This window comes from Plenodomus lingam, assembly GCF_022343315.1.
Source record: "Plenodomus lingam strain CAN1 chromosome Unknown contig_22, whole genome shotgun sequence".
Classification (NCBI taxonomy): Eukaryota; Fungi; Ascomycota; class Dothideomycetes; order Pleosporales; family Leptosphaeriaceae; genus Plenodomus; species Plenodomus lingam.
The window spans coordinates 922,811-944,000 of NW_027093939.1; the positions used below are offsets into that span (position 1 = coordinate 922,811).

General features: G+C 39.1%; 3 protein-coding genes across 3 annotated transcripts; 1 reads left to right on the top strand and 2 right to left on the bottom strand.

Annotated features, from left to right (window-relative positions):
• Positions 1–13,636: 13,636 nt before the first annotated feature.
• IAQ61_005661 (mitochondrial 37S ribosomal protein bS6m) lies at positions 13,637–14,599 on the bottom strand. Its single transcript, XM_003839898.2, has 3 exons — positions 14,434–14,599; positions 14,319–14,350; positions 13,637–14,245 (listed from the first exon to the last, which is right to left on the bottom strand). The coding sequence occupies exons 1-3, from the start codon at positions 14,455–14,457 to the stop codon at positions 13,963–13,965; spliced, it is 339 nt and encodes a 112-aa protein (XP_003839946.1). The 5' UTR covers positions 14,458–14,599; the 3' UTR covers positions 13,637–13,962.
• Positions 14,600–14,676: 77 nt separating this feature from the next.
• On the top strand, positions 14,677–15,399 carry IAQ61_005662 (uncharacterized protein; the record flags this gene model as incomplete). The annotated part of the gene is made up of 3 exons (XM_003839897.2): positions 14,677–14,815; positions 14,869–14,931; positions 15,086–15,399. The coding sequence occupies 3 exons, from the start codon at positions 14,677–14,679 to the stop codon at positions 15,397–15,399; spliced, it is 516 nt and encodes a 171-aa protein (XP_003839945.2).
• Positions 15,400–15,717: 318 nt separating this feature from the next.
• On the bottom strand, positions 15,718–20,855 carry IAQ61_005663 (uncharacterized protein; the record flags this gene model as incomplete). The annotated part of the gene is made up of 3 exons (XM_003839896.2): positions 15,718–15,768; positions 15,823–20,618; positions 20,672–20,855. 3 exons carry the CDS (start codon positions 20,853–20,855, stop codon positions 15,718–15,720), a joined length of 5,031 nt encoding a protein of 1,676 aa, XP_003839944.2.
• Between the last annotated feature and the right edge of the window lie 335 nt (positions 20,856–21,190).

Consider the following 21,190-nt stretch of genomic DNA (forward strand, 5'->3'; position numbering starts at 1 on the left):
ACCCCCTAGTACCCCTATATAAGGTGTAAAGGAATAGGAGGTAGAAGAAATCCTAGCTAGTAAATTATATTAATCTAAGCTAAAATATAAGATTAAGTAGGTTAGATATAATTTAGATCCTGTTTAGTATCCTACCTCTAACTTTATAGGTGGTCCCTATAAATTATAGGTATTCTACTAATAGTATCTAAATTAGCTAGGCCCTCCCTATAGCTTACTAAGATAGATTTAAGCCTAGGAAAAAGGCAAAGAGGATCTAATATTACTTTATAATAATTATATCTAATATTAGAACTAATTTATATCCTATTTAGCTATATATTAGGCTATTAACTACTATCTATTACTATTATTCTTATTACTATTTATTATTATATCCTATTTATAACTAACCTAGAACCCTTAAGGTTCCTAGGACACTACCCCTAGGAAACCTCTTTAATCTATATCTATCTCTCTATTAGAACCTAGTTTAGACTCTATATTAGCTAAGATAGTACCTAGACTAGGCTTCTTTGCTAGCTTCTAGATAACTAGTGTAGCAGGGTTTAGAGTAGGCGCAGGAGTAGGGGTAGGAGCTAGGACTAATTTAGACTCCTTCTCGTAGAACGCCTTTATCTTAGCCTATACTAGGAAGGTTACCTCCTAATTTAGTGCTAATTCCTCCTTAAGTTTATTAATAGCCTTTATTAAGCCCCTAACTACTAAGACTATCTTATAAATACTATTCTAAAGCTAATATAAATTAGATATAGTAGTATAATAGGTAGCTATAAGGATTTTAGTAGCTTTTATACCCTTAGTCTAAGTATTAGTAATAGTAACGCACTTAGCTAGGTTTTAGGTAGTTTCTTAAATAGTAGCCTTAAACTGCTTAATATCCTTCTAATAGGTAACCACAGCTTCCTTATCCTTATCCCCTTTAGCAGGGTTTCTAATTAGGCTGTAGTATTCTTCTAGAGCACCCCTAAGGGCAGAGTACTCTTAGCTAACAAAAGAAGGAATCTACTAGGATTAGTAAAGGAACCCTATTAGACTTAGATACTTACTAGATTGCAATACTTATTCTAGGAGATATAGTACTAGCACTTCTTAGAATTCTTTAACTTAAAATTAAAATTATTAAACCTGCCCCTAGCTAGAGCCCTAACTGCTCTTATATAGAGAGCGCGATAAGCAACAGGAAGGACTCCTAGTAGTACTAGTACTAGCATAGCTAAAGGTTCTAATTTAGATTAGTAACTATTTAATTATATAGATTAAATACTTACTAGATTTTAGATAGATTAGGTTAAATATTTAAAAAATTAGGGATATAGGAATAAGAAAGTTAGTAGGTAGAGGGCTAGTTATAAGCAGGCTAAGGATAGGGGTCTGTGCCCTAGGAAGAAGAAGTAAAGGTAAAGGTAGAGGTAAAGGTAGAATTATTTGCAAAAAGCTTTTCTTTAATAAGGGATCTAAACCTAATCCTAAGGATAGGGACTATCCTTTCTCTATAGGAGGGGGTAGTGTAATAATAAGGTAGAATTGCCTGCCTATTATTCTATACTAAGTTAGGCCTAATAAAGGCCTGACTTACTAATATATATAGAGAATAGCTTGCCTATAGTTAGGATAGGCATATTCTTCTTGTCCTTTTATACTAGACCTATAGGTGTAGGAATCTTATCCTTTTCTATACAGACGCGCACTCCTATATGCCTTTAAGTCATATAGGATACCTTTTAGATGCCCTACCTACCTAAGTTATTACACTTGTTAGCATTCTAAAGTCTATATAAATAGGGTAGCAGGGCTCTAGAGAGTAGTTAAGGGCTTAGCTATCTTAGAGAAGTTTTCTATAAATTGCTAGTAGAATCTAGTAAATCCTAGCAAGGACTTTACTCTAGTTATTATCTTAGGAGTGGACTAGTTTTAGAGTACTTTAACTTTATTAGGGTCTACCTATAAGCCTTTATTAGTTAGGATATATCTAAGGTAATAGGTACAGGTTATATAGAATTTGCTTTTCTTAATATTAGCCTATAATCTAGTAGAATAAAGACACTTAAGGACTTTTTAAATATAGTCCTTATAAGTAGCAAGGTTTTTAGAGTAGATAAAGATATTATCTAGGTAGGTAATATAGAAGTTATCTAAATAATCTATTAGTATATTATTTATATAGCGTTAATAGGTTACAGGTCTATTATATAGCCTAAATAGTAGGACTTTATATTTATAGGCACTATACCTAGTGCAGAAAGTAGTGTACTCCTCTAAGTTAGGGTCTATTTAGATCTTATTAAAGGTAGCACAAATATCTAGCTTAGTAAAGATTTTTACTTTAGCTAGCTAGAATAATAGATTATCTATATAGGCTATTAGATACGCGTCCTTTTACGTTAAGCTATTAAGCTTATAGTAATCTACATAGATCCTAAGGCCTCTATTTAGCTTCTTAACACACAGGATAGAAGAGGTAAATAGGCTCTAACTAGTCTTAATAAAGCCTTTCTATAGGTGCTCTTATACATATTTCTTAGTAGCCTAGAGTTCCTTAGTATTTTAATAATAGAGGGGACTCTAGTAGTTTAGAAGGGGTTCCTCTAGGACTATCTTATAGTTGTAAGGCTAGTAGATTAGAAGTTTATTAGCCTTAGCCTTATTAAAGACGTCCTAATAGGAGTTATAGTTAGATAGGAGCTTCTAATCTAATAAGTAGTAGTTAAGAGTATCCTATTTAGATAGGGTTTAGATCCTACGCTTAATCTTATATAGGCTAGTAGTAAAGAATTTATTAGAAGATTTTTTTATATTAAAATAGAAAGTATTAGTAGAAATAGTAGTAATTTAGAATTTTGCAGGTAGGGTAACAGTTAGCAATTAGACTAGGGTAGGTGGCGTAATAGGTTTAGTAGCAGCCCTATAAGTGGCTAGAATTTTAAGTATACCACGTATCCTATTAATTAAACTAGGACTATTTTAGTTCTAGTTCTCCTCTTAATCCTAAAGGGCGTCTCTTCGCAAGATATCGTGGGTAACTAGGGTAGATAGTACTTGCTAGTAGAGTTATACTAGAATTAGAGGTGTGGGGTTATAGGTTAGAGGATATTTCTCTAGCTAGATTAGTTAAGATTTATCTTTATTAATTAGGATTTAGAACTATTTTAGCTAGTGTTATCTAATAATATAATCCTAAGAACCTAAGTCTACTATTATAAAGGGGTAGTTATAAACCTTTTAGCTACTAACTATTATATAAAGCTAAATATAGTAGGTAACTAGGGAGGTAATCTAATCCTAGAACCCTTTAATAGTAAGCTTATATAGTAGCTTTTAGATAGGTACCCTAAGTGTAGAAGAGATATTATAAGTAATTTTTAAATTAAGAAATAAGTAACCTTAGGCCCTAGTATCTACTAAAGTATTTAGGTAAATACTAGAACTATTAAGGTATAGGGTTATACGTGTAAGTAAATAGGAACTAATAAATAATTTAGTTAAGGAAAGGTTTAATAGGGTATATTAAGTTAGGCCTAGGAAGGAGGATCCTCCTAGGTATTATTATTTCCTGTCTAATAGCTATCTAAATTAGTTAATTTAGTAGTTTCTTCTTTCTTAGAATTCTTAATAACCTATTCTATATTTATAGCCTAAATCCTAGGGGGTTTAAGGTAGTTACTAGAGAAGTGCCTAGGCTTTCTATAATTATAGCAAGTTACTAGGGTTCCTATTATAGTAGCGCTAGGAGTAGCTAGTGTAGTAGATAGAGGTTAATTATTTTAAGGGGTAGTGCCTTATTATTATAAGTAGGGTATATAAGGTTTAGCTATTAAAGGTCTATTATAGGGTTTCTAATTAGCGTCTAAATAGGACTAGTTTCTAAAGTATTAGAAGGGGGTTAGTCCTTTTCTAGATAATAGAGTAGTCTAGGTAGAAGTAGATAAGGTAGGGTATAGGTAGCATTCTATATTAAAAGTAGTAAGATAATCTACTATAGTCTTAAAATTATTATGCTAATTCTATTAGAAAGTAAGGTTTAGCATCCTTAGGGAAGGTGTAATCTTTATCTAGAGGTAGTAATACTACTCTAATTAGGGTACTTCTCCTCTAATAGCAAGACTCTAGAATTATAACTTAAAAGTAGGGAATATCTCTATATTAGTTATATATAGGCGGTTAAATATAGTCTAACTCTTAGCTATCTTATTTCTAGTAATAAAGTAAGTTTAAAAGAGGGTAATTATTTCCTTAGCTTTTTAGAATTAAAGACTTAGGGAATTAGATAGGTAACGTGGCTCTAAGTATTCTCTTGCTAGTCCTAAGTAGTGTCCCTAGACTAACGCTATCTAAGCTCTAGAAGAGGGGTAGTAATTAGCGTTAATCTCTAGTCTATCCTAAATAGATGCTTGCTATTATCTAAAAGTAGGATTAGCACTATTACTAAGTATAGAGATATTTAGCGTCTTTTTAGATTATCTCTTAGCTTTTATAGTATATACTATAGGGTTTAATATAGAAGCTAAAGACTAGCTAGGTTAGGTAGTACCCTATATCTCCTTATAGAAGGAGGTGTTATATAACTAATTAGTAAGTTATTTAACTTATTCCTCTAACCTCTCCTTTTTAGATAGGGTTAATATATATTTATCTTTAAGGGAGGTATTACTTTAAGATTTCCTAGGAGCATAAGGTACCTTAAGAGATAGATAGGAAGCAGGTCCTTTAAGGAGGGCGTTGTTAATTAAGTTTTCCTTATCTAATTTCTTTCTATTAGTAAATAGGCTTTTAAAAGTAGCTAAACTAGATGCCCTTCCTTTACCCTTATCTAACATTTTATAGTTAATAAGAATAACAAATCTTTTTTTTTCTTTTAGGGGGGTTTAGTTATAGGAGGATATTAGCTTTGCCTCTAATTCCTCTAGGCTTTTAGTAGTCTCTAGGTCTCTACCTTAACGTAATCTAACGCGATTTTTCTAAAGGTAATCTAGCACTACCTATAGGTCTAGAAGTTCAAGCCTATAGGCTTTAGTTGTTAGAAGTTCTAATAGCTGTTCTAACTATAGAGTTACAGGGTTAGGTAGCTACTAGAACTAAATTAGTAGCTTAAAATAACAATAAGTGCGATATTCTTAAATACTATTAATAGCTAGGATAATGTTCTTCTTATAATATAATAACTTAGGTAGGTAGTGTATCTAAAAGGTATCCTATATAACTTAAAGGTATATAGGAGTGCGCCTCTATATAGAAAAGGATAAGATTCCTATACCTATAGGTCTAGTACAAAAGGACAAGAAGAACATGCCTATCCTAACTATAGGCGAGCTGTTCTCTATATACATTAGTAAGTTAGGCCTTTATTAGGCCTGACTTAGCATAGAACAATAGGCAGGTAATTCTGCCTTATTGTTACATCTATAGTTAGAATAGCTATTAGAACTTCTAACGACTAAAGCCTATAGGCTTAGACTTCTAGACCTATAGGTAGTGCTAGATTACCTTTAGAAAAATCGCGTTAGATTACGTTAAGGTAGAGACCTAGAGACTACTAAAAGCCTAGAGGAATTAGAGGTAAAGCTAATATCCTCCTATAACTAAACCCCCCTAAAAAGAAAAGATTTATTATTCTTATTAACTATAAAATATTAGATAAAGGTAAAGGAAAGGTATCTAGTTTAGCTACTTTTAAAAGCCTATTTACTAATAGAAAGAAATTAGATAAGGAAGACTTAATTAATAACGCCCTCCTTAAAGGACCTGCTTCTTATCTATCTCTTAAGGTACCTTATGCTCCTAAGAAATCTTAAAGCAATACCTCCCTTAAAGATAAATATATATTAACCCTATCTAAAAAGGAGAGGTTAGAGAAATAAGTTAAGTAACTTACTAATTAGTTATATAACACCTCCCTTTATAAGGAGATATAGGGTACTACCTAACCTAGCTAGTCTTTAGCTTTTATATTAAACCCTATAGTGTATACTATAAAAGCTAAAAGATAATCTAAAAAGATAATAAATATCTCTATACTTAGTAATAGTGCTAATCCTACTTTTAGATAATAGCAAGCATCTATTTAGGATAGACTAGAGATTAACGCTAATTACTACCCCTCTTCTAGAGCTTAGATAGCGTTAGTCTAGGGACACTACTTAGGACTAGCAAGAGAATACTTAGAGCCACGTTACCTATCTAATTCCCTAAGTCTTTAATTCTAAAAAGCTAAGGAAATAATTACCCTCCTTTAAACTTACTTTATTACTAGAAATAAGATAGCTAAGAGTTAGACTATATTTAACTGCCTATATATAACTAATATAAAGATATTCCCTACTTTTAAGTTATAATTCTAGAGTCTTGCTATTAGAGAAGAAGTACCCTAATTAGAGTAGTATTACTACCTCTAGATAAAGATTATACCTTCCCTAAGGATGCTAAACCTTACTTTCTAATAGAATTAGCACAATAATTTTAAGACTATAGTAGATTATCTTACTACTTTTAATATAGAATGCTACCTATACCCTACCTTATCTACTTCTACCTAGACTACTCTATTATCTAGAAAAGGACTAACCCCCTTCTAATACTTTAGAAACTAGTCCTATTTAGACGCTAATTAGAAACCCTATAATAGACCTTTAATAGCTAAACCTTATATACCCTACTTATAATAATAAGGCACTACCCCTTAAAATAATTAACCTCTATCTACTACGCTAGCTACTCCTAGCGCTACTATAATAGGAACCCTAGTAACTTGCTATAATTATAGAAAACCTAGGCACTTCTCTAGTAACTACCTTAAACCCCTTAGGATTTAGGCTATAAATATAGAATAGGTTATTAAGAATTCTAAGAAAGAAGAAACTACTAAATTAACTAATTTAGATAGCTATTAGACAGGAAATAATAACACCTAGGAGGATCCTCCTTCCTAGGCCTAACTTAATATACCCTATTAAACCTTTCCTTAACTAAATTATTTATTAGTTCCTATTTACTTACATGTATAACCCTATACCTTAATAGTTCTAGTATTTACCTAAACACTTTAGTAGATACTAGGGCCTAAGGTTACTTATTTCTTAATTTAAAAATAGCTTATAATATCTCTTCTATACTTAGGGTACCTATCTAAAAGCTACTATATAAGCTTACTATTAAAGGGTTCTAGAATTAGATTACCTCCCTAGTTACCTACTATATTTAGCTTTATATAATAGTTAGTAGCTAAAAGGTTTATAACTACCCCTTTATAATAGTAGACTTAGGTTCTTAGGATTATATTATTAGACAACACTAGCTAAAATAGTTCTAAATCCTAATTAATATAGATAAGTCTTAACTAATCTAGCTAGAGAAATTTCCTCTAACCTATAACCCCGCACCTCCTATTCTAGTATAACTCTACTAGCAAGTGCTATCTACCCTAGTTACCCACGACATCTTGCAAAGAGACGCCCTTTAGGATTAAGAGGAGAACTAGAACTAAAATAGTCCTAGTTTAATTAATAGGATACGTGGTATACTTAAAATTCTAGCCACTTATAGGGCTGCTACTAAACCTATTACGCTACCTACCCTAGTCTAATTACTAACTATTACCCTACCTGCAAAATTCTAAATTACTACTATTTCTGCTAATACTTTCTATTTTAATATAAAAAAATCTTCTAATAAATTCTTTACTACTAGCTTGTATAAGATTAAGTGTAGGATCTAAACCCTATCTAAATAGGACACTCTTAACTAAAGCTTATTAGATTAGAAGCTCCTATCTAACTATAACTCCTATTAGGACGTCTTTAATAAGGCTAAGGCTAATAAACTTCTAATCTACTAGCCTTACAACTATAAGATAGTCCTAGAGGAACCCCTTCTAAACTACTAGAGTCCCCTCTATTATTAAAATACTAAGGAACTCTAGGCTACTAAGAAATATGTATAAGAGCACCTATAGAAAGGCTTTATTAAGACTAGTTAGAGCCTATTTGCCTCTCCTATCCTATGTGTTAAGAAGCTAAATAGAGGCCTTAGGATCTATATAGATTACTATAAGCTTAATAGCTTAACATAAAAGGACGCGTATCTAATACCCTATATAGATAATCTATTATCCTAGCTAGCTAAAATAAAAATCTTTACTAAGGTAGATATTTATGCTGCCTTTAATAAGATCTAAATAGACCCTAACTTAGAGGAGTACACTACTTTCTGCACTAGGTATAGTGCCTATAAATATAAAGTCCTACTATTTAGGCTATATAATAGACCTGTAACCTATTAACGCTATATAAATAATATACTAATAGATTATTTAGATAACTTCTATATTACCTATCTAGATAATATCCTTATCTACTCTAAAAACCTTGCTACTTATAAGGACTATATTTAAATAGTCCTTAAGTATCTTTATTCTACTAGATTATAGGCTAATATTAAGAAAAGTAAATTCTATATAACCTATACCTATTACCTTAGATATATCCTAACTAATAAAGGCTTAGACGTAGACCCTAATAAAGTTAAATTACTCTAAAACTAGTCTGCTCCTAAGATAATAACTAGAGTAAAGTCCTTCCTAGGATTTACTAGATTCTACTAGCAATTTATAGAAAACCTCTCTAAGATAGCTAAGCCCTTAACTACTCTCTAGAGCCCTACTACCCTATTTGTATAGACTTTAGAATATTAACAGGCCTTTAACTAGCTTAGGAATGCCCTACTAGTAATCCTAAGCTTAGCTTACTTCTACCCTAAATACCCTCTAAAACTAGAGATAGACGCCTCTAATAGAGTTATTGTAGCTATCCTCTTATAGGAGCATCCTAATAGGAAATAGTACCCTATATCCTTCTTTAGTTAGACCCTTACTAGTTCTAAACTTAACTAGGAAATCTATAACAAAGAATTGTTTATAATAATCTACGCCTTTAAGAAATAGCGTGCTAACCTAATAAGTACTTAGCACCTTATTAGAGTATATATAGACTATAGAGCACTAGAGTACTTTATATCTACTAAAGTCCTTAGTACTAGGCAAGCTAGATAGCTAGAGGTTATAAGTCCCTTTAACTTCTAAATTAAGTATACTCCTAGATCTTATAACGCCTAAGCAGATATCCTCTTATAGGAGCATCCTAATAGGAAATAGTACCCTATATCCTTCTTTAGTTAGACCCTTACTAGTTCTAAACTTAACTAGGAAATCTATAATAAAGAATTATTTGCAATAATCTACGCCTTTAAGAAATAGCGTGCTAACCTAATAAGTACTTAGCACCTTATTAGAGTACACATAGACTATAGAGCACTAGAGTACTTTATATCTACTAAAGTCCTTAGTGCTAGGCAAGCTAGATAGCTAGAGGTTATAAGTCCCTTTAACTTCTAAATTAAGTATACTCCTAGATCTTATAACGCCTAAGCAGATATCCTAAGTAGAAGGGAATAGGATATAATTAACCTTAAGACTACTTAGAGGGATAATTATTTATAAGTAATAATCGCCCTAGATAGGTTATACCCCTAAATTAACTCTAACTTAGCGCAAGACTACCTAGCTAAGTGTTCCTTACTAATCCTTACTTTAATTATAGTAGTTTAGAACCCTATAACTCTTAGATCCCTAGAACTTATTAAAACTCTTCTCTAAGAAAACAGGTCCTTATTCCTAATAGAAAAATTAGAGTTGCCTAAGCACTATTAGATAGAAAATAGACTCCTTCTCTACTAGGATTAACTCTGCGTGCCTGCTAGATTAGTCCTATATACTAGACTAATTTATAAGGCTTATAACTAAGTATCTACTACCTACCTATTAGCTACTAAAACCTATTAGATTCTAGCCTAATATTACTACTAGAAAGGTATAGAGACTACCTATAAACGCTACGTTTAGAACTGTATCCTATATAGAAGAGGGCACCTAAGATAGCACTAACTCCCTAGTATACTCTATCCCCTTCCTATCCCTAGTCTACTAATATAACACTTATATATTAATTTTAAGGATTTTCCCTAGGATTAATGTAGTTATAATTAGATTATAGTTATTATTAATTATCTATTAAAGTAAGCTATTACTATCCCTTGCTATAAAACTATAGACGCCTAAGGTATAGCTACCTTATTTGTTTAGTAGGTGTACTAATTTAGACACACTCTAGATACTATTATTTCTAACTAAGGCCCTTAGTTTATATCTAGTTTCTAGTCTAAGTTCTATTAGATTATAGGCACTAAAGTTAAGCTCTCTACTACCTACTATAAATAAACTAATAGATAAACTAAGATTATAAATAAGTATATTAATTAGAGACTAAGGCCTTTTATATCCTATTACTAAGATAACTAGAGCAACCTACTACCTATAATAGACTGTGCCTAAAGTACTCTTTTATATTTATCTATTAGTATAGCTCTATATTAGCTCCTCTTTAGTTCCTTACTAAAGCAAAGTTAGTATTAGAAACTAGAAAAGACCCTATCTACTATACTAGAGAAACTAAACCACAAGGACGCCTTATCCCTTGCTACTTAGATACATAACGCCTAGAAGATTACTAAAGAAAATATAGAAAGAGCCTAGGACTAAATACGCTCTGCTACTAATTACTATTACTATCTAGTTAACTAGAAGGTTAGTAACTATATTTATCTATCTACTACTAATCTTACTATTTTATAACCTAGCTAAAAACTATCTAAATAATAGGAAGGTCCCTTTAAGGTATTAGAACAAGTAGGAAACGCGTATCGCCTCTAATTACTACCTAGTTCTAAGATCTATAATATTTTCTCTCCTAATATACTATACAAAGATCCCTAAGATCTATTACCTAGATAAGAGGCTCTAAAACCCCCTAGTACCCCTATATAAGGTATAGAGGAATAGGAGGTAGAAGAAATCCTAGCTAGTAAATTATATTAATCTAAGCTAAAATATAAGGTTAAGTAGGTTAGATATAATCTTAATCCTATTTAGTATCCTACCTCTAACTTTATAGGTGCTCCCTATAAATTATAGGTATTCTACTAATAGTATCTAAATTAGCTAGGTCTACTACGTAGCTTACTAAAATAGATTTAAGTATAGAAAAAAGGCAAAGAGGATCTAATATTACTTTATAATAATTATACCTAATATTAGAACTAATTTATATCCTATTTAGCTACGTATTAACTATTAACTACTATCTATTACTATTATTCTTATTGCTATTTATTATTATATCCTATTTAGAACCTTTAAGGTTCCTAGGATACTACCCCTAGGAAACCTCTTTATTCTATATCTATCTCTCTATTAGAACCTAGTTTAGACTCTATATTAGCTAAGATAGCGCCTAGACTATCCTTCTTAGCTAGCTTCTAGATAACTAGTGTAGCAGGGGTTAGAGCTAGTGCAGGACTAGGGGTAGGAGCTAGGACTAATTTAGACTCCTTCTTATAGAACGCTTTTATCTTAGCCTAGACTAAGAAAGTTACCTCCTAATTTAGTACTAATTCCTCCTTAAGTTTATTAATAGCCTTTATTAAGCCCCTAACTACTAAGACTATCTTATAAATACTATTCTAAAGCTAATATAAATTAGATATAGTAGTATAATAGGTAGCTATAAGGATTTTAGTAGCTTCTATACCCTTAGTCTAAGTATTAGTAATAGTAACGCACTTAGCTAGGTTTTAGGTAGTTTCTTAAATAGTAGCCTTAAACTACTTAATATCCTTCTAATAAGTAACTATAGCTTCCTTATCCTTATCCCCTTTAGTAGGGTTTCTAATTAGGCTATAGTATTCTTCTAGAGCACCCTTAAGGGTAGAGTACTCTTAGCTAATAAAAGAAGGAATCTACTAGGATTAGTAAAGGAACCCTATTAGACTTAGATACTTACTAGATTATAATACTTATTCTAGGAGATATAGTACTAGTACTTCTTAGAATTCTTTAACTTAAAATTAAAATTATTAAACCTGCCCCTAGCTAGAGCCTTAACTGCTCTTATATAGAGAGCGCAATAAGTAATAGGAAGGACTCCTAGTAGTACTAGTACTAGTATAGCTAAAGGTTCTAATTTAGATTAGTAACTATTTAATTATATAGATTAAATACTTACTAGATTTTAGATAGATTAGGTTAAATATTTAAAAAATTTAGGATATAGGAATAAGAAAGTTAGTAGGTAGAGGGCTAGTTATAAGCAGGCTAAGGATAGGGGTCTATACCCTAGGAAGAAGAAGTAAAGGTAAAGGTAGAGGTAAAGGTAGAATTATTTGCAAAAAGCTTTTCTTTAATAAGGGATCTAAACCTAATCTTAAGGATAGGGACTATCCTTTCTCTATAGGAGGGGGTAGTATAATAATAAGGTAGAATTGCCTACCTATTATTCTATACTAAGTTAGGCCTAATAAAGGCCTAACTTACTAATATATATAGAGAACAGCTCGCCTATAGTTAGGATAGGTATATTCTTCTTATCCTTTTGTACTAGACCTATAGGTGTAGGAATCTCATCCTTTTCTATATAGACGCGCACTCCTATATGCCTTTAAGTTGTATAGGATTCCTTTTGGATGCCCTACCTACCTAAGTCGTTACAAGGAGGGGGTAGTATACTAATAAGGTAGAATTACTTACCTATTATTCTATACTAAGTTAGGCCTAATAAAGGCCTAACTTACTAATATATATAAAGAGTAGCTTGCCTATAATTAGGATAGGTATATTCTTCTTATTCTTTTGTACAAGACCTATAGGTGTAGGAATCTTATCCTTTTCTATATAGACGCGCACTCCTATATGCCTTTAAGTTATATAGGATACCTTTTAGATGCCCTACCTACCTAAGTTATTATATAAGCCTAGTATCTATTAATCCTTAGACCTACTATATTAGCCTTTTTACTATATTAGGTTATACTTAATTATTCTATATATCTAGTATATCTATCTCTATTACTATTATAGTATATTTAGAAGAAGATACTAAAATATTATAAACTAGCCTTAAGGGAGAATATAATAAGCGTTAATAATAGTATTTAGTATCTTAAAGGAGAGGTAAGCCCTCTACGCCTTTTTATAGGTGTGTAGCGTGTTCGCTTAGTAGTAGTGTTAGACTCTGTCTATCTTGTGTTAGGCCTAGGCTTGGGCATAAGCCTAAGCCCTTCACACCTACCCTAAGTAGCGCTAGCCGCTAGGGCTGGCGCAGCTCCCCCTATATATATCCACCATCAAGGATAGATACCAGGGGTAGACTTAGAATAAATAATGCACAACCACCCACACGTGCCCTGTGCCCCGTCTCTATTATCTATATCATAACCTGCCTGGAAACCTATTGCTTCCAAGAAACGATCAGTCGCATCTGCTACACTAGTACCCAATCCTCATTTATTACCCTAATGCACTCTAGTCAGTGATATATAGCTTTTGCGCCTACAGCTTCTAAACCAACAATACTGGCAATATCATTGTCACCACCAGCTAGCAACAAGGCTTGCTGCTCCAACACAGCAGCGGCAGTCTTACATCATGTTAATGCTAAATTGCCTTGCGGAGATACCAGACTGTAATTCGCACATTCATGAGACGCCATACAGAGATGCATGGGCCATTATCCGGGTTGGACCAGAATGGAAGAGGGGGACGTAGACATGGATTGCAAGATCTGCAGTCGAGATAATCTAGGTATCCATGATGTGAGCACAAGTATTAAATCGCAGATAACAGCCAATGGAAAGGTCACTCGACGGTCATGGCTGTCTTTTCTTCTTCCATGCCTCAGATTGGCTTTTATTGTCATCGATTCCGCATCTCAATTCAATGCTTCGAAAATATACCAAACGCCTTTCCATATGCAATGCCCTTGCCCCATATCTTCACAGCCCACATAAGCCCATCATATAGTACACTTCCTCATTTCACCCTGCAATTTCCATCACTCCCCTCATTTACATCTCCGCAGCTCATCTAAACTTCGCCTCCCCCCCAATATCCTTGATCTCCTCAAACTTCGTTCCCATCTTCACAATCGAGTACCTGATCAACCGAGGGTCCAGACTCATGGTCTTCCTCAGCGTATGTTGCGCGCGTGCACTAGCATCGAAGCGCATGATGAAGTGGTGACCGTAGTGGTGTGTAGATTGCAGTTTTTTGGCGGGATGGGGGAGCAGGAAGGTGCCCCAGTTTGTTACGCCGCGGACGACGCCGCGGGCATCGAGCACAATTTTGCCAGCTGTGCGGGCGATTCTGTAGAAAAGGAGTGATTGTGTTAGGGATATGAGGGACAGTGGGAGCGTGGTAATCGGAGGTGGGTGGTTACTCTTTTACTTCGGAGAGGCGGCCTGGCCGAACCTGGAGGGGGGTCGTGTTAGCAATTGCTTCCTAGTTCTGCTTCTAGACCTCTGAGAATAAAGTGGAAATAGGATGCAACATACCACTCCTATCATCTCATACAGCATCTTTGCGTGAGTATGCGCAAGACGTAGATGTTATCGCGAAAAGCCCACGTCCCCTTCTCTCACCCGTCGCGAAAAGTGTTCTAAAGCGGCCAACCGTTCCGCAAACTCTTGGCACTCGTAGTTCGTTCCTCCCCACCTTTCCCAAAGCTTCCCCAGAACGAGTGCTATAAATCCTTCCCACCCCCCAAAACCTCACAGACAAAAATTACGACGAAAATAATGGCAGCTAGGACATGCATTGTACGCGCAGCGCGCCAATTGAGCGCCAATGCAGCGAAGAGGCCTGCGCCATTTGTGTGCGCGCGCTGGGCGCAAGTGTCGCAGCAAAGGCAACGGTTATTCTCGGTATCTAACGCATGTATGTTTGTTTGGGGGAAGTTCCAAGCAGGAACGACGCTGATGGAAAAACAGTGAAGGAGAAGAAATACACAGAGGACCACGAGTGGATTGAGATGTCGGCTGATGGCAAGACTTGTATGTTTATTTTCCTCTTTCTTTCTTGTCACTTCGATTTGACCTTGTGTCGCATCGCTGTCTCTCTATACAAACCCAGCCCAGCGCTGAACCCCCTCCCTTCTCATCCCTTACACAATACCACAATCCCAAATCTAACGACCTCTCCAACCAGGCACCCTTGGCATCTCCACTTACGCCGCCAAAGCCCTCGGCGACGTCGTCTTCATCGAGCTCCCCGAAGTCTCCACCGCCGTATCCGCCGGCGACGCCATTGGCGCCGTGGAATCTGTAAAATCTGCCTCGGATATACTGACGCCCGTCTCGGGCTCTGTAGCAGAGGTCAACTCGGCCCTGGAAGCGAAGCCAAGCAATATCAACAAGGATCCAGAAGGTGAGGCGTGGATTGCGAAGATCACGGTCGAGGGCGAGCCTGAGGGCAAGATGATGTGTCCCGAGGAGTATAGGGCGTTTACCGAGGATGCATAGGGGGGCGATGATATGTCATGACTGTGGTTTGTGGATTTTGCAGTGCCGATTCAACATTTTGAGCGCTGGAGATTTGAAATGGATACCAATGCTGAAATCAAAGGACAACTCTGAGCAAGGGATAATACTTGACTGGCAGTATACGTCTCCCACTGATGTGAAACCGGAACAGCTTTTTCACTCATCGATTACATGCTTACTGCCTCGCCCACGCCTCCTTAAATCATTTTACTCTGCAGCTCTTCCAGCTGTCTTCAACCAACCAACAGTATACCCACCCACATAACCAACAGTATACCCAACCACCCACTAGAGCACCTATGAAAACATGTTCGGCGCACCCCTCTTGACACTACTCTGATCTTCATACTGTCTTGCCGTTAGCATCGCATCGTCGTCCCTCCCCGAATGATGATCACGTACCTGCAAAAAGCCCGTAACCTCCACCAAAACTGTCCAACAATCCACCAAATCCGCCAATTGCTCTCCCAGGTCGCCCCCGACGCCCATCAAACTAGCCCCCTGACTAGCACCAACGTGCACACTCCTCTTGAACACACTCACCATACTATGTCTATTCTCCTTTAAGAACTCGCGTGCCTGGTAAACAGTCTGATCGTTTTGCCGTCCGCGCGCAATGACCGCTGCATTGATAACCCGCAGCACACTAAGCATGAGCTCGTAGTACTTGCGCAGCGCATCCGGGCCGTCGAATTCAAGCCCAATGTCCGGGTCGACCGCAAAGATGTTGGAATCGCGGATAGCAGGGAACAAGCCAGCGTTGAGGACATAAGCGGCGCCAAGGCGGGACTGGGACACACGGAGGAGCAGGGCGAGACTGGCGTCGTAGTAGGAGAGTAGGGCGGGAACTTGCGGAGAGGCTGCCGATCGGAGTTCCTCAGGAATGTGTTTGATGTTGTCTACGAGGACGCCGATGAAGTTGAGGCTGACGAAAGATTCGAGAATGTGTTTAGAGGATTGCTGTGTTGATACTGCGACCATTGCGTTTAGCAGGAGGAGGGCTGATACTTTGCAGGTCCCGTGGCCGCTGTAGGCGTCGTCGCAAATGACTTCGAGAAGGTGCGTTCCGCAGTTTTTGATGGCGTTGAGGGTGTGACGTCCAAGGTGCGTGTTGGTCGAGGCGCTGGTAAAGGTGCCGTGAATGTAGCGGAAGCAAATCTGGTAGCAGTATTCTCGCAGCTCTGCAGTGGAGACGGGGCTGTGGATGCCGGCGAGGGCGGCGCGGAAAAGCTGGGAGAGCCGGTCATTTGTGAAGTCGCCGGTCTTGTCGAATGCGGTGGACTCAAAGTCGATCTTCTGAATGAGGGACTCTGCGAGGCTAATGAGCTGGAGGGCTGTGAAGATGTCTCCGTCGTAGGATTGTTCGAGCTTGGGAAGAATGACTTGGAGTGTTTGGAGGATAAATGCACTTCGTCCTCCATTGTCAAATTCGCAGTTGTGTACGGCGACCATGATCACTTGGACCCACGATTGCAGAATATCCTTGTGATACCGGAGAAGCTGAGTTCGACGATTCCAGTCTGCAAAAACCTCAAGCAGAGTCTCGCCCTGATGGGCAAGACCAGCCGCATGATCTTTACCACCTTCGAATTCGAATGCTCCATCCTTCTGCCAGTATTTGAACTTGAGTCTGATAACTTGTTCAAGCAATGGAATAGAATATAGGATACAACCATCCTTTTCCTCTTGGCAAGAAGGGAGGTTCACACCGTCGAAAAACTCATGCTTATCTGGCAGATTCCGCTCGGGATATGAGAATTCGATGAAGTCAAAAAGATCGAAGATGTTCGGATTACCCACAGGATCCTCACCAGGCCGAACAGTGGTACCAAGGAGCAAGGATTGTATCCGTGACCTAATTGTAGGCATGGACTCCTTTACTGTCAGGCGCAGTTCCCGAGATTCGTAGTCCAAAAATGCAGCCCGACGTTGAAGGAAGTTTTGGAGTGCAAGCGCCGGTGGTCCTGCAAAGAAAGGAGATACGTCTCCAGTAGAAACTTGGAGCCCTTCTGCGAGAGAGATGCCATCCCAAGGAACATCGAGAGTGATGGGCGAAAGTTGTGGGGCTTCGACGAATAGCAGCTCATTGACACGCAGCTCTTCCATGACGATAGCACTGGTTAGAGGTGAACGCCATAACTTCTGTAGGATATCCCAACATCTAGTCTTTAGTGTCGACCTCCAAGCTATAAATTGCGTACCGTCGTGGTCAGGATATTCTACTCCCAAGAGGAGGATATTGTGGAACAGCGCCTGTCCATTGGACCAGAGGCTATCGTCTGCAATGTGAACGGTAGTACTGCTGCAAGAGAAACCCAGGAGAATATGGGCTATCGTCGGTCTATTAGAGACCGCAGCAAGACAGCTGTTCAAGAAGTCTAGTATGCGAAGCTTCACAATATAGCCGCTCGCCTCAGGGCCAGCCTCCAATTGTTCAGGGCTAAACCGCATCAAACTCGACAGTGAGCGCCCGATACGTTCAGCTTCATTGTCTTTCTCCAATATGCCGACAATCCTGCTTCGACCCGAGCGCTGGCCAAATCCGGCAGGCGAGACCGCAAGCTTGCGAGAGGATGCCAACTTCTCCAAGAGTTGGAGGGAAGCAATGGTCAAATCAGCGTGGGCCGTACCACAGTAGAGACCAAGATCGACTATGATCTGCAAATTGTTGAGGATGGCGTCTTCGAAGGAGGCGAGTGATAAGTTTGAGACAGGGGACAGCTGGAATGAGGGCTGCTGCTTTAGGACGGGCCTGACAATGTCGAGATATGTCGCTTGCAGTTTCATCACCAAGTCCATAACCTGAACGCTGAGCATCAAGGATTGAACCAAGGGTGAATCTTGCTCGGCAGCATCGACTTCGGTCACGTCGTGATGTGAGGCTGAAAAGAGCGCCTTCAGGACTTTGTCGTTGAACAGCCACTCCATGACCCGCGCAAATGGGTGCAGCGCAACATAAGCAGCAAGCGAGGAAGGATCGATTACTGCGTCCACAGGAATATTGGACTTGTTGGCGAAGACGACGAGGTTCTCGTTGAATGTGGAGAGACAAGTAACCATGAAGCTGAGGCAGGTGCATCTCATAACGCTACGTTGAAGAGGATCCAGTACTTCCTGCGTACGTTCTGCAAAAACTTGTTGGATAACAAAGTCGATATAACTTTCAATACCTGGTATTCTGCGTGATGAACCCAAGCCCTCAGGAAAAGGTAAACTGTCATTCAGCCCCTCGCTGTCAGGGAAAGGCTCCACAAGCGCATGGAGAAACTTGACCAACGAGATGGCTTCGTCGTATCCATCGGCAAGGGTGGGCCAGAAGTCGTCGCGTGGCACAGCTCCCAGAGCATTGCTCTGCTTCGAGCCAGTGTAGAACCCATTGACCGTCCAGTCGTCGAGTAGATACCACATACCGTTGGATCTCGGTACATCTTTGCCCACGAGCAGAGCTGAGAGAGCGTCATAGGCAGCTGCGCGGAGGCCGCTCTCAACCTTGTCGGTACACAGACGGAAACATATGTTGGCAAAGTCGTACTCTTTGAGATCCAGTATCCAATTGCGCGCAAGTGGAGTCTGTCGACATATGTGCGCAAGAACACGCAGGTAGCTCTCAAGCATAGTTGCGCTTTCCGGTTCGACAATCTGATCTATAGGGTTTGTTGATGGGGCGTACACACCGCCCTGGAGTGTCTTTCGTGGCTCGTGAATGTTTTTTTCAAATTCGACTAGTTCGTTGAATATATGCGTATAGCTCAATGAGCTAGTCCGTCGTATCTTTCCAGAAGCAGAGGCTCCTTCCTCAAGTAGGAATCGGTGGGCCGACTCAGCATTGGATTGGCCTGTTGAGATTGCTCGCAACATCTCGCAGAACATAGCTATCCGGGGAGTAGGTTGTCGCTTGGCTGCCCATTGCAGGAATCCGTACAAATTGCTCTCCTTGTCGCTCCAAAAATCATCTGCAGCATCAGGAAAGCCGTCAAACGCATAAGCGATGATAACCATAAATCTCTCTAGGTGGAGAGGATATTCACCTGTCGAGAGCTGAAAGTGGAGCTGTAATCTTTTGCGCTGGTCGTCTTCTTCGACCTTCAGTCGTCGTAATGTGTCGGGCATATGAGTGATGAAGGAATCCACAAAAGTTTGCAATTGCTCCATGATTAGTACTTTGAAAAACTCCGCGGGCTGTGGTGACTCTGCGCTCAACATGGCTGTATCTTGCAACAATGTAGATAGCATGCTCGTTTTCTGCGGATCGTACCAGCTTGTCGGGCGCACATCCTGGCTGAACGAGAGCATGAAGTGGAAAGCACCGTCATTGAGCGCCTTTAGGAAGATGTCTGACCGGACCACGGCTTCAGCCTCAAAGTCAATATTTTGCATGGCAGGGTCCTGCGTGTTGGGGTCTACATATCTCCCGCTGTACTCAGCCAACCACCAAGTCAACGTCGCTGCATGGAGGTTTCTCAGGGCCCAATTATCATTCTCTCGCCCAGCCATGAGCGAGTCGTGAAGAGACCGTGCTTCTCGCAATGTAACGTTGGTCTCCGCAGCTGCCCAGGACGTGAGCCGAATGAGCATCGGAACATAGTGAATCGTAATAATGTCGTGTCTTTCTAATATTTTTGCCCTCGCCAGAAGACTTCTGTAGTTGTCCATATTGACGTAGCCGGCTTTGATCATATGTGTGCATATTGCAGCCAGACTCTCGTGCTGTCTGGTCAGACTTTGTCGCTGAAGGGTCATGATTTCCACAAAACCTGGTAGGGGAACCTGGCCCACGACCTGCGTGCTCTGAACCCGTTCTGCAATGAACTGCAGCCACTTTTCCACCGACTCCATGCTGGTCAGGCACTTTGTCCAGAAGCCGTATGCGCTTGCCAGGTTGGAACCATTCGCGACGCCTACGATGTACTGCACAGCTAGTTGCAGCTCAGGCTGTCGATCTACCACAGTTTCTCCATTGTCTAGAGCTGTCTTCATGAGCATGCGCAGACAGAGCAGAAGGGTTTCGCGGCGGCGGTGAAAGCGAATCACGGCGGTTTGCAGTTGGGATCGGTCGATGTCTTGAGCCTCATTTTTGGCACCTAGAAAAAGAGCGGCGGCATCCAGTTCGTCCAAATCCAGGGCGTCGGCCAGCTCCAGCGTCTGCTGCTTGAAGTCATCGTTGACTTCGTACTCGTCCTCTTCAATGGTGATCTTGCCTGGCGCTGTTAGCACACACAACCTCCTGCTCGCAGACAGCCGATAAAAGTACCCGAGTTTAATTTTTGCCTGCTCACGTCGTTCTTTGGCTTTTTTTCAAGCAGCGCCTTGAGGACATCGATATGCGCTTCGAGGTTTATCAACAGCCTGTCCACGACCGGCAGCTGCAGGTCGATGTGGGCGCAGAGATCGCGGTGCAAGGCCTCAAGGGCGGCGAGGCTGTCGTCTTCATCCATGGGGAGATTTCGCAGGGGAATTGCGCATTATGCGCCGGGAAAAGCTGGCGGAGGGGCGGCGTGGGAAAGTCGTGTTTGGCTGATGTTTTCTCTCACAATGGGAAGCTCTCAGCTTGCCAGGGACCGACGCGATTTCGAGCCTAGCGTGTCGATCCTGGATCCGTCAATAATGTTAGAGCGCGCCTTCCCAGCAAAACCTCACCTCACCTCCGCGTCCGCCGCATCTGCAGAGAGTGTGTGCACAGTGATTGCACCTACACAGTAGAAGACCCGCTCAGGAAGGTCGCGCGGATTTGGCGATTATGTTTCGTTTGTAAGAGAAAAGAAAAAATACT

Excerpts from the sequence above, each read along its gene's own strand:
- IAQ61_005661 (XM_003839898.2), bottom strand. The coding sequence starts at position 14,457 with ATGCTGTATGAGATGATAGGAGTG. Across the intron at positions 14,351-14,433 it reads TGTATGAGATGATAGGAGTG|GTTCGGCCAGGCCGCCTCTC; the intron begins GTATGTTGCATC and ends ACCCCCCTCCAG. Across the intron at positions 14,246-14,318 it reads CGCCTCTCCGAAGTAAAAGA|AATCGCCCGCACAGCTGGCA; the intron begins GTAACCACCCAC and ends CCTTTTCTACAG.